Raw genomic sequence first — 13,662 nt, forward strand, 5'->3', positions numbered from 1 at the left:
ATGATTTTTTACTTATCTATAAGATCACCCCTCAGCCTCCTAAGCACCAAGGAATAAAGTCCTATTGTTGAGACACAATGAACTGCCACCAGTCTGAAGAAGGTTCTCGACCCGAAACGTCACCCATTCCTTCTCTCCAGAGATGCTGCCTGTCCCGCTGAGTTACTCCAACTTTTTGTGTCTATCTTGCCTGGAACATGGTGCTGGAGTAACTCAGCAGGTCAGGCAGCACCTCTGGAGGCGATGATTCAGATCGGGTCAGTTCTTCAGACTTTGTCCTAGCCTAATCTCTCCCTATAACTCAGTCCCTCCAGTCCTGGCAACATCCTTGTAAATCTTTTCTGCACTATTTCTAGCTGAATGGCAGGTTTCTTATGCAGAGTGACCAAAACTGAACACAGTATTCCGTATAGACTGCAAGATAACATCCCATCTTCTATACTCCATGTCCTGACTGATGAAGGCCAGAATACCAAAGGCTTTCCTGACCATTCTGTCCACATGTGACGTCATTTTCATGTACTTCTGTTCCCATTTAAAATGAAAACTGTTTTACTGTGATTCTAACTAGGTATATTTGCTGTTGATGCATTTTATGACAGAGACCTTGAAATCCATTTGTGAGACATAATTTTTTTCAAAACACTTTTCAAGAGCTACCAATTCTAATTGGGCAACATGGGTAAGGAATATGTTGGCATATTTATGTAGTGCTGCATGTGGGAAGTGGAGCAAACGGTGTCTACAGTCAGTGTGGAACGTTGTGATTGACTAATAATTGAATTATCTGCAGAATTAACAAGTAAGGTTAATCAGGGCAATGCATTTTATGTAGTCTATGTAAATTTTACCATGACTTTCATAAGGTCCCATATAATAGACGGATGACCTCCTACAGGTTACTTTTCCTATGTTAGTAATGTTGCCTTATAGCATAAACAGATGCCATGCAGAATCTAGTTAATGGAGTAGAATAAAGGACTGGTACTACAGCAACTTAAAATGCCTAGACATTGGAATCGTCAGCAAGCAGATAAAAGATAAAAACAGATGAAAGGGGGAAACAAAAGGTTTAAGAGAATCACCTGGGGAGGAGAAACCAAATTCCAAAGAGATAATAAGGGAACTAACCCCGATTAAGGTGGATAATAATCAGCAAAACAATAGTTACACAATGAGAAATGATGACGAGAAGACACAAATGTACCAATGAAGGCAGCATAGCTAACGACTTAGGTCCTGGGATGTGCAGAGAGGCAAATATAATGTTTCAGGAAACTCGTTTTTAGACATTAAAGAGACAGCGTGGAAACAGGGCCTTCGGCCCACCGAGTCTGCGCCGACCAACGACCACCGTACACTAGCACTATCCTAGGGACAATTTACAATTTTACTGAAGCCAATTAACATACAAACTTCAATGTCTTTGGAGTGTGGGAGGAAACCGGTGAACTTGGAGAACACCCACATGGTCGGAGGGAGAGAGTACAAACTCCGTACGGACAGCACCCATAGTCAGGATCGAACTTGGCTCTCTGGTACTTTAAGGCAGCAAATCTACTGCCGCCCCAACTGTTTGTTGAACAGTAAGGTTGAAATGGAAAGAGGAAATAATTTTCAGAACATTTAGACATTTGGATGGAATAGGCTGGAGGGAGAAAATTAAATCGAATTGAGTGCGATTGTCCACGATTTTTTTAAAATGAGCATGCTGCAATGCTATACAGAAATTGTTGGGTGTAAGAAAGCGGTACATGAAAGAATGTACTGCACTTCATCCAACGTTAATGCCTTTTGCTTTTTTGTAATTGACTTTGGATTTCCAAATGTAAAATAATTAGCCAAGTAGCACATCTTAAGGTAGTTAAATATATTGAGCCAGAGGAGAAACTGTTGAGATACTGAGCTGGCCGACCATTTCATTTTGCTTTTTTAGTGGCTTAAATCACGTGATAAGATAGGGGAGGCGCAATGGAGGTTTTACCTTGCAGCTCTAGTGATCTGGGTTCCATATAGACCTCAGGTGCCATCTGCACGTAGTTTGCACATCTGTCTTTTGACTGCTTAGACTTAATCTGCATCTGCACTTTCAAGCTACCTTTATTAATCCATGAATCAGATGACTTCATCAATATCTTATCACCATGGCAATCCTACCCCACTTGATCAGAGATATTTGTTTTGTCCTAATTACCCATTCACCCAGCAAAAATAAAACTGCGGGGGGAAGCTCAGTAGGTCAGGCAGCATCTGTGAAGGGAAATAGACTCAACATTTTGGAGCACCCACCATCTCTGCAGCTTTAAAACTAACTGGTCTCTTTCCCTTTACACCAAAGGACACAAAGTGCTGGAGTAACTCAGCGGGTCTTGCAGCATCTCTGGAGAACATTTGATAGGTGATGTTTCGGGTCGGGACTCTTCTTCAGACTCTCTGAAGAAGGGTCCCAACCAGAAATGTCACATATTCATGTTCTCCAGAAATTGGCAAAGTCTCCCCTTGTATTGATATTTTGCAATCTCCAGAATCATTCATGTACGTATGCTTTGTAATTTTTGTGTAGGTCATGTCAGAAGACTTGGCTTACCTATATTTTATTTATTTTATAATATTTTAACAAGTGTAATTTTAAGATGCAGTTGAAGACAGGCCTTCTGTTTACTAGGTAACTGTGCATGTTAACTTCCCTTTGCCAATTTATATTACCTTTGAGTGGGATTTGTTTTAAGAAATCTTTGTGCCCTGAGCTTTTACAAGAATGCAAATGAAATAATAGAATATGTTCAATGTAAAATTGTTCACATTTGCTACATTTCTTTTTGATGCAGTTTGAAGCCGGCAACATGAAAAATCTAGTACTAAAGATCATCCGTGGATCTTATCCACCAGTTTCTGTTCATTATTCTTATGACCTACGTAACTTAATGTCGCAGTTGTTTAAGAGAAATCCAAGGGACAGGCCGTCAGTGAGCTCTCTACTGCAGAAACCATTTCTTGCTAAAAGAATCGACAAGTTGCTTTTGCCTGATGTGAGTATCATGATGTTTTGCCATTAATCTTTTACTTGTTCAAAAGAAATCTCCGAGTTGGGCCCGGTTGTAAAGAGGGTTGCTTTATATCAGGAATATGGTATTTCACACTGCACACAGTATTTTGTTGTTTAAAAGCTTGAATTGTGCTTCTGATTCCAATCTTTGGGGAGAATAACTATACCACTGTTTTTACATGTTTCTCACTCTCCCTCAGTTCAGGTAACCATCTCTTGAAAAGAAATGTCAAAAAACATTTATTGCTTTGTTCTTATGTGTATAATGGCTCCTACATTATGTTTCTCTCCTGACGGACATTAGGTCTGTAATTGTGTGAGGTAGTGTTTATATTTCATTAGACCATGATTGGAACGATTATCGCAGAACTATGAGGAGAACTTTGGGGCGCCATGGTGGCATAGCAGTAGAGTTGCTGCCTTATGGTAATGCTTCGGTAAAATTTTTAATTTGTCCCTAGTGTGTAGGATAATGCTAGTGTATGGCGATCACTGGTCTGTGGGCCGAAGGGCCTGTTTCCATGCTGTATCGCTAAACTAAACTAGGAATCTGTGAACTATGTTTAAGTTATGGAAACTGCCCTAGCTTCCGGATTGGAGGTTTTGAAAATCTTCTGATTTTGTGATTAAATTCCACTTAGTAAGATAATCTATGAAATACCAAGTATGAATGTACCTTTTGGGTGTATCATCGGCCTCTGCCGTACAGAAACCAATCTAGCTGTGTAACTGCTTCTCGTAGCTAATACCTTCGAATGCAAGCAGCACCCTGGTGAAGCTCTCTGCATCCTCTGCAAAGTTTCCACATCCTTCCTGAAATAGGGCGACCAGAACTGCACACAGCACACCAACAACAGATCAGGTAGCGTCTCTGGAGGACAGGGATAGGTGACATTTTGAGTCAGGAACCTACTTCAGACTTGTTTGATTTTCCCCTGAATCCCTATCTAAACAATACCATGCCATTAGCAGTCCTCCAATCTGCTGGTATTGATCCTGTGAAGAATTGATAACTGAAGTCCGAACCTCTGAGATTTGAGATATACATTGAGATTAATCTGAAGCTACAAATTTAACTACTTTCATAGTTGATAAAAGCACTTGTCACACTTTCTTTTGCTTTGTGCATCCCATTCAATATATTGCACTCATTCTCCTTTAAGTGCAACATTAATGACATGCTCATCTTTCGCGATGACTGTTGTAAAATATTCATTAAGATTCAAACTTGCAATCTCCACCTCCCACCATTTTACATCCTGCACTTTGCTTTTTTATATGCTTACAAAGCACATTTCATTTTATATGATTGTAGTCCAATATTATTTCAAGACCTCTTTGCTTCCTGATTTCCCTTTTAATTTCCCTCCTACATTTTCTGTTCTCTTCCAGGCTATCTGCAGTGTCTGACATATTTTTACCTTTTTTTTGATTCATTGTGAATCCTTTGTCTGGTTTTTTTTGCCTCCAGATTTGATTAATCAAAATTCCTCCTTCAAGCACATATTTTACCCTGTAGATGTTTGAGATCGTTCAAAACTCCATTAGTGTCTAAATTAGCCTTGTCCCATCCAACTATCACCTTGTGTAGGAAGGAACTACAGTTGCTGGTTTATACCGATGATACCCAACAGTATGAATATTGATTTCTCTAATTTCAAGTAACAATCACATCTGTCCCTCTCGCACCCTAGTCGTCCTGCTAGTTCCACTGTTCATATCCATATATTATTTTGTTATTTCACAACCAACAATGGACCATTGTGGGCTCCACCTTTCCTTGGTCATTGGTGCTGGCTCTGATTTGTTCTGAACCTTTTCATACCTCTAGTTCCCCTCTCCCCTGACTCTCAGTCTGAAGAAGGGTCTCGACCCAAAACGTCACCTATTCCTTTTCTCCAGAGATGCTGCCTGACCCGCTGAGTTACTCCAGCATTTTGTCTATATCACCTATCACCTTTGTTTGGTATCCAGCATTGAACCTTGCTGAAACAAAATTTTGATTTCTAAATTCTTATCCTTGGGTTACAACCTCTTCATTTTCTTGCCACTAATCTCTTTAATCCTCTATTGGCCCCTGAGATTCCTTAATTTTGGCCTTTTCCTCAGTCTTAAGTTTCATTATTCACCATTCTTTGTGGCTTTAGTCCCTGGACTCAAACTCTGGAATTTTCTCGCTAAATCTCTCTAACACTTGTGTTCCTCTCATTAAAACCTGCTGCTTTGATCAAGTCTTTGGTCACCTGTTGTAATATTTACGGACCCAGCATCATGTTTTACATAACGTTTTGATAGAGCAATTTTTAAGGATATTAATACTGTGTTAAAAGTGCTATATAAATGCAACTCAGTTATAACTTCAACTTTGGAGTCTTAGAATTTCTTAAATCTAATAAGTACATGCCTCTTTTTAGTTTATTATGGACGAATTTGGTCATGCGTTTGAACATCATGCTTCAAGACCAGTTATTCCCAATGCAGCAGGTAAGAAATAAAGATCTGAGCTCTTGGTAGTAAATACATTTAAAAGATTTTGGATTTTTTTAAATTAGGTGTTTTTTAATTGGGTGTCAGAATGCAGTTCATGTATTTAAATCCACTTCATCAGAAATACTTGAATACATTAATGTCCTTGGGGATATTTACTCCCATCTAGAGCAAAAAACAAAGTGCAGGAGGAACTCAGTGCGTCGGGCAGCATCAGACATCATTTCAGCCAGGCCTTTTCTTTGTTTCCCTAGAATGGAAGGATACAGCTTTAAGGGTGAGAGGGGGAAAGTTTAAAGGAGATTTCCAAGGCAAGTTTTTTTTAAAAACACAGAATGGTAGGTTCCTGGCATGTACTGCCAGAGGAGGTAGTGGAAGCAGATGGCGTTGCAATGTTTAAGAGGCATTTAGTCAGGCACATGGAACAGGCAAGGAATGGGGAGAGAGAGACCATGGGTGGGAAGATGAGATTAGTTTGGATTGATATCATGGTTACACAGACATCGTGTGTGGAAGGCCTGTTCCTGTGCTGAGGAGAAATGCTTTGAAAAGGAAAGGATGTAGGAGCATTGGTTAAGAAAACAAACTGTAAGAATGAATGATTATTCTCAGATAAACAATGCATGAGGGCAAGTGAATCTAACTGAGGGACAAAAAAAAAATCATGACCTTTTTGGGTATGTGCTGTAGATCCTTAAATGGTCAAAGGGACATAGGGACATTTCTGAGGAGGGCAAAAGTGATTTGGCAGCAATAGGAAATTTGAGCTTTCTTCACATTAACTTGGATTATGGCAGAGCAAAAGGTGTGTAATTGTCAATACTTTCAAGCAGCTGTTATTATATAACTAGCCCTATAACAAAGTGAACGGCAAAAGATTTAGTTCTAGGAAATTAATCTTGGTTCGTTGGGACGATGGCAGTGGGAGAGTACTTTTGAGGTAGCAGCCATAATTTGGTTTGTATTAAGCTTTGTAACAGAAATATAAATTGTAAATACATATAAAAAATGCAACAGTAGCTTAGAGGGTCAAATAGAGCTAATGTTTTAGGTACTGTATAAATTCCTGCCGCAGAAATGGCCAAAAGCAAACATTTTATTTTCGGTGTAGAGAAGATGGGAAAAAAGGATGGGTAGAACAAAGGGGATATCTGATGTGCTGCTGCAAGTAAGAATTTCATTGCAACACTCTTGATTCTTGACTCTCAGTATAGTGGCAAGGCTCCTCTGTCCCAGAAAACAAGAGAAAAGGTTTGGGAACAAGCCTGAACATTTCTCAATGGCATTAAGTGATGACTAAGTGATGTTGATCAGCAGAGAAACATCCAATTATGTTCATTCACCTTGTTGGATGGCTTTAAAAAATTGCACATCAGCATTTTCTCAATTTGTGATTTGTTAGTCCATTTTCGCCAATGATGCTGACATTCTACCAATGGTCTATTGGAACAAGGATAGCAGCTGTGATCCCTCTTACAGGTCCACTGAACTAACTGTAGGAGTCATTTGTGTTTGTACTGGCTGCTGTTAGCATATTTTGTCTAGATATATCTTGCCGTATTATTTTGGACACTTGAGGGCTGTCGTTAGATGAATACATATATGGGCATAATGGACTGGGAGGAGCCAGAACAAGGTGGTATATCTGTGCATACAGGGACTGGGAAGAGTTAGACACGGGGAGCAGCCAGAGGATACAGTTCTTACCTGACCTACAACGAGAGCTGTGAGCAGACAGGGGGAACAGGGCAGCCAGCTACTACTTATGTGCAAAATAAGTACAGCTTGGTATGTTCATCTCTTTGTTTGTACCACTACTTCAATAAACAACTAATTAAACTGGAAAAACATCTGGAAAATCTCTGTTGGGTTTGCTTCAAGATCACCAGCTCCCTGTATAGTAATGGCAATTTAAAAAGAGGTTACTGGAAAAGACTTAAGTTGCCATTACACTAACAAAGAATATAATTTGAGAGATTAAGTTTGAAAGTTATAGGTTTACAGAAATTCAACCACCAATATTCCTAACCTTGGCAGTAAAAAGACCAGGCCCAGTCTCGGGATCCATTGGACCTGCGCAGAAAATCACCAAACCAGCAGCCAAGTATAAAGTGCCACTGACAGTAAAATCCGCAGAGGCCGCTAAAAAACCTTCTGAGAAGAAATTGCTGATGAAACACAAACAGGTAAGGGGTAATAACATAATTAAATGTGGATTTATTCTGTGATCATACAACAATTAGTCTCATTGTCAGTGAGCTCTGTTTTGAGTATGCTTTATTCGGGAAATATCTTTGCTGATATGTTTCATTGCTTTTTACTGTTTAATGGTCTCTTTGCTTTGAGGGACCCACGATGGAACCCAGGTCCATGGCACTGTAAGGCACCAAATCTACTGCTGCACCACTGTGCTTTTTTTCCCTCTATATTCCTCCTCTCCTCATAAATGTTGGCTCCTTGTTGGGGTTTCCTATAAAAGGAAGTCACAGATATTTGTGATATCTGTAGAGTCTTGTAGAACAGTTTCAAGACAAACTCTCTACAGTATGTAAGAGTATTGTACTGGAACTTGACTTGCATATCAGGAGCAGCGTAGGGGTGGAGTTGCTGCCTTGCAGCAACAGAGACCCTAGTTCGATCCTGACTACAGGTGCTGTCTGTACCGAGTTTGCACCTTCTCCCCGTGTCAGCATGGATTTTCCCCAGGTGCTCTGGTTTCCTCCCACATCCCAAAGACGTACAAGGGGTCTGTAGGTTAATTTGGCTTCAGTGAAAATTGTAAATTGTCCCAGTGTGTAGGATACTGTTAGGGTATGGGATGATCGCTGGTTGGCACGGGCTTGGTAGGCCGAAGGGCCTGTTTCCGCACTGTATCTCTAAACTAAATCCGAAGTTCCAGTATGCAACAAGTGCTGGTTTTCTAGTTTCATGCAAATGGTAGTATGTATCCTGATTACATTAGAGGTTGAATGGGGTTTAGTGTTCATGGTTTTGGTTTGATATTGTAAGATGTCTATTAGCTTGCCTTGCAGTATGTCTTTATGGTACCTAAAGCAGAACTATCAGACAGCATTACCAAAATCAATCAAACTTTCCTCCATATTGCCAGAAGCATAGACACCGATGTCTCAGCAAATTGCCGTGTTCTGAAAATCAATCCCTTAATTTCATCAGCAGGTTAAATAATGTGATTACTGCAAAAATAAATTGCCAGTAAATATCAATCAATAAAACCTCAATCTGCTTCTCTTATGATTTATTCTAAAATAATTGTTGCACAGGTTTTCTACAAAGAAGTTATCATAAGGGATTTTCAATCGATTGATTAAAGATACGTCTGATGAACAGGGACAATCTGTTTCTTTGAATGGGAATCGATGCTGAAGTTGTCAGTGTAAAATTAGGATTGAAAGGTGAAGAGGGAGATTTTGAATTCTGGTTTGCAGAAGAACTTTTACGCCTCCTTCAGAATAGTTTAGTTTAGTTCAATGCCATGTGTACCGCAGTACACTGAAAAGCTTTTGTTGTGTGCTAACCAGTCAGCAGAAAGACAATACCTGATTCCTGACAATACCTGACAATCACACCATCCACAGGTAGAGCCACAGCTACAGATACAGCTACAGATACAGAATAAAGGGAATAACGTTTTGTGCAAATTCGGTAAAGTTCAATTAAAGATAGTTCGAGGGTCTCCAATGAGGTCGATAGCAACTCAGGACTGCTTTCTAGTTGTTGATAGAATGGTTCGGTTGCCTGATTTACTCTATTCAGCGTAAATAAACATGTGATTCAGGTGACTGTGGGGCTATGGGCAGATGGCAAAGAAGTCAAAATCCTATTAGATTTCTGTCTCCAAAACCTGCTACAAACATTTAGGAACATTAATTGGCAGTAGATGTAGAGCAAAGTCAAATACAGTATTTTAAACCGTTTTATCAACAGTTTACATAGAATATACACAGAGTGCAGCAGACCACAAGCTTACAGTCCCAAGAATTTTGAACTTGGAGCCGTACAGGACACAAAGTGCTGGAGTAACTCAGCAGTTCAAGCAGCATCTCCAGAGAACATGGATAGGTGACATTTTGGAAATGTCACCTATCCATGTGCTGCCGGACCCACTGCCTTACTACGGACCCACTGCCTTACTACAGTCCGTTTGTGTAAACCTACAGTTCCTTGTTTCCATAACAAGAACAGTACTGCACAGGAACACGTCCTTCGGCCTATGATGTCTGTGTGGAATATCTTGCCAAATTAAACTAACCCCTTCCCTGCGTGTGATCATATGCCCCTATTTCCTACATATTCATCTACCAATCTAAATCTCTTGTATGCCACTATTATATCCACTTCCACAGCTACCACTGACAATATAATGCGGGCACCTACCCACCTTTGTGCTTTCAAGCTTTTTGTATCTTTAGGCCAACAGGAACTAGGAGAAGAGGGAATAACTAGGGTGAAAAAGGTTCTTGATTGTGTTGGTTGCTTTCCCAAGACAGCGTGAAGTGTAAGTGGAGTTGATTTGGTGGGAAAAAGCTGGTTTGTGTGATAGGCTGGTCTACATCCTCAAATCTCTGCAATATCTTGCAGTCTTGGGCAGGCTATTGCTAAACCAAGCTGTGATGCATCATGATGGAATGCTTTCTACAGTGTATAAGTAGTTGATAAGCATCATTGAAGACATGCCGGACTTCCTTTGTCTTCTGAGGAATTGTTGTCTAATGGAATTACGTGCAGTTTGAAGCTTTCCTACACTGGGTTAGCAATCTATTTAAAAATGAAATGCAACTTGCTTATCCTTGCTCCACCCCCTTCTCAATACCCCTTTTGCATGTAGTTATGTTGTAGAAATAGCAGATCTAATTTGCAGTTTCACTTTTTATTTAGGCACAACCTACTCCAGTGAAGAAAATGAATGGAGTGGATGAAAGGAGGAAAATGTTTGAGGTATTTTGAGTGTAAGAAGAATAACATAGTTGTGAGTTTTCATAGAAGATGGAGCGAGTCAGAAACTTGCTCCGGCAAATGTGAGCTCCCTAATTATTTTGGATACCCTAAAATGTTTCAACAAATAGCTTCTGGCCACACCAATTAGTTTGCAAAGGATTCATTCGCTTTCTCAACCCAATCTTAATGATTTAGTTAAAGAGAAGAAATAGCTCCTCTCTTTTAAACTAAATCTTATAAATTTCCTTGAATATATAAATTCCCAGAAGCAAATTGTTTCAAGGAGATTTTTACCCCTCATCTTTATGCTTTGAAAAAAAGTGAAACCTTCAAACCTTTCCTCAATTTCTTTCTGATATTTCCCTCTTTCTCTGTCTCCAGTTCAAACTGGAACTGGAAATAACTGGAAGCATTATGACAACCTGCCCTTCTGATTCTTTCTCAACCTGTGTGCATTCTGCTTTATATTAAGCTGAAAGTTCTCCTTTTATGTGCTTTTCCAGGAAGTGTCCAAAAAGAAAAAACAGGAACAGATTGAACGAGAAAGGAAGCAGAGGGACCAGGTATGTCATCCAGTGTGTCCGAGAATCATACGTGACCAATCTGGTTCAGTATGAGGAAAATTTTCATTAGCATTCTGTTTCATTAGCATTCAGCGGAGCAATGTGAAAGTACCATTCCCTTAAAAGGCAGAATGAAACATTGTTATTCTGCCCCTCAACCTCGGCCTTATCCCAACAAGCCACTGATCCTTGAAGCAAAAGACAGCCCTTTATTTCTTTTTAACATCACCCCTCCCCCACTTCAATGTCTGATGTAAAATTAATAAGAGAATGTGAATAATTTCCTGATTTAACTCGATTCTTCACCTGACAATTACCTCAACCCCACTGGAAGCTACTTCAATGTTATTTACAGCTTCTCCCTTCAGGGAGCAGTGGATTTTGATAAATATTCTGTGGGAGCATTATGAATTCAATCTTTTTGTCTGAATAAATCAATGCAACAAATGGAGTGCATTGTTTTACCAGCTCCTCATCTCCACCAAGTCAATCTCCTCCACCACACACTCTACACTGACAAACTGCATTACTGAAATAAAATCTTGGCTTCAATCAAACTTCCTCAAACTCAATTGCAACAAATCTGAAATCATCATCATTGGTCCAAAAATGCTCACCAAATCCACCCAAAACTTCATCCTCAACATTGATGGTCTCCCAGTATCCACCTCACCTCACATCCGGAATCTTGGAATCATCCTTGATCAAACCCTCTCCTTCGACAAACACATCAAACACATCACAAAGACAGCCTTCTTCCACCTCAAAAACATTGCCCGTCTCCGTCCATCCCTCTCCTCCACAGCTGCAGAAACCCTCATCCACGCCTTCATCACCTCCCGTCTGGACTACTGCAACAGCCTCCTCTATGGCGCACCCTCAAAAATCATCAATAAACTTCAATACATTCAAAACTCCGCTGCCCGTCTACTCACACACACCTCGATCCGTGACCATATCACCCCCGTCCTTTATAAACTCCACTGGCTCCCCATCCCCCAGAGAATCCAGTACAAAATCCTCCTCATAACCTACAAAGCCCTCCATAACCTGGCCCCATCCTACCTGACCGACCTCCTCCACAGGCACACTCCCACCTGCACCCTCCGCTCTGCCGCTGCCAATCTCCTATCCCCCCACATCCGGACTAAACTCAGATCCTGGGGGGACAGGGCTTTCTCCATCGCTGCTCCCACCCTATGGAACTCACTACCCCAAACCGTTAGAGACTCCCCCACACTCACCACATTCAAAACATCGCTGAAGTCTCACCTGTTCAGTACTGCCTTCAACCACTGAAGGTCACCTCACCTACTGTCTCCTTTCTCTGTTCATTTATTTATTTACTTATTTATCTATTTATTAATTTCCCTATGTTCTCAAAATCTCTGTAAAGCGTCTTTGAGTATATGAAAAGCGCTATATAAATAAAATGTATTATTATTGTTTTACCATCTTTCATCATAACAAAGAAGCTATGCAATAGCTATATTCCAAAATAATTGCTTTAGGCACTTCAGGAACACACAGTTGCCATGAGATGAAAAGGGAAACACAACCTGTTTTAAAATTAATAGGAGAGCATTTTTTTCCTGTATTTAATTATTCATTTATAATTCACAAGAATGTTGCCAGGACTTGGAGTGTTGAGTTATAATTAGAGACTGGATTGGCTGGGATTGTATTCCCTGGAGCGAAAGGAGACTGAGGGGGGGGGTGACCTGTCAGAAAAATATGAAATTAAGAAGAGCATAGAAAATACGGTTGGTCAGTCTTTTTTTTTTCCCCCCAGGTAGGGGAATCTAAAACTGGAGGGCATAGTCTTGAGGTCAGAGGGGTAAGATTTTGAGAAGACCTGAAAGACAAATATTTTCACGCACAAGATGGTGGGTATATGTAATGAGCTGCCAGAGAAAATGATAGAGATGTGTAAGATTTCATCTTTTATAAGGCATGTGGACAGATACATGGATAGGAGAGGTTTTGATGGATGTAAGTCGAATGCATGAAAAAGGCACTAGCTCACTTGTTGGTATGGCTGTGGTGGACCAAAGGGCCTGTTTCCATGCTGTACAACTCTTGAGTCCTCCCCAGAGTTAAAATGTGGACTCTGCACTTGAAAAAGTACAATGTACTTTTTGAAAAGTAAAAAACTTCAATGCATATAGGGAATAATTATTTGTAAATGTTTCCATTTGGCTTTCAATGGCTTTTGAATATTTACACATGTTGTCTAGCTTACCAGTTTTTCACTGTCTGATACTCTCTGATTGTAAACTGATTTTGAAGGTTTGGGATTTGTTTTACTCTGTTGGTGTCTAGTTGGAAACATTTGGAGCTGACTAAAGCTTTGAAAGCTACTTCTTGAGAAAATTCTGCACCTCCAATGACTTACAAACCTCTGCAGATGCACCATTGAAAGCATATTGTCAGGTTGCATCAAGGCTTGTTTTAAGAACAGCTTTGTCCAAGACCACAAGAAATTGCAGAGTTCTGTTATTGGGCTTCTGAATGATCCTTCCATAAGCTTTGTCTATGGAACATGCGCCGCAATGCTGAGAACTATATTCTGCACTGTACCTTCCCCTTCTATTGTACTTGAGTCTGACT

At 40.1% G+C, this 13,662-nt stretch overlaps 1 protein-coding gene across 1 annotated transcript in view; it reads left to right on the top strand.

Moving 5' to 3' along the window:
* Window positions 1-13,662, top strand: part of nek1 (NIMA-related kinase 1) — a 149,787-nt gene that overhangs the window by 24,834 nt on the left and 111,291 nt on the right. The window contains exons 9-13 of the mRNA XM_078394857.1: window positions 2,829-3,029; window positions 5,461-5,530; window positions 7,571-7,719; window positions 10,430-10,489; window positions 10,993-11,052. Of these exons, the coding sequence (XP_078250983.1) occupies window positions 2,829-3,029; window positions 5,461-5,530; window positions 7,571-7,719; window positions 10,430-10,489; window positions 10,993-11,052 (540 nt within the window). The remainder of the gene's footprint in view (window positions 1-2,828; window positions 3,030-5,460; window positions 5,531-7,570; window positions 7,720-10,429; window positions 10,490-10,992; window positions 11,053-13,662) is intronic.

This window comes from Rhinoraja longicauda, chromosome 3, assembly GCF_053455715.1.
Source record: "Rhinoraja longicauda isolate Sanriku21f chromosome 3, sRhiLon1.1, whole genome shotgun sequence".
Taxonomy (NCBI): Eukaryota; Metazoa; Chordata; class Chondrichthyes; order Rajiformes; family Arhynchobatidae; genus Rhinoraja; species Rhinoraja longicauda.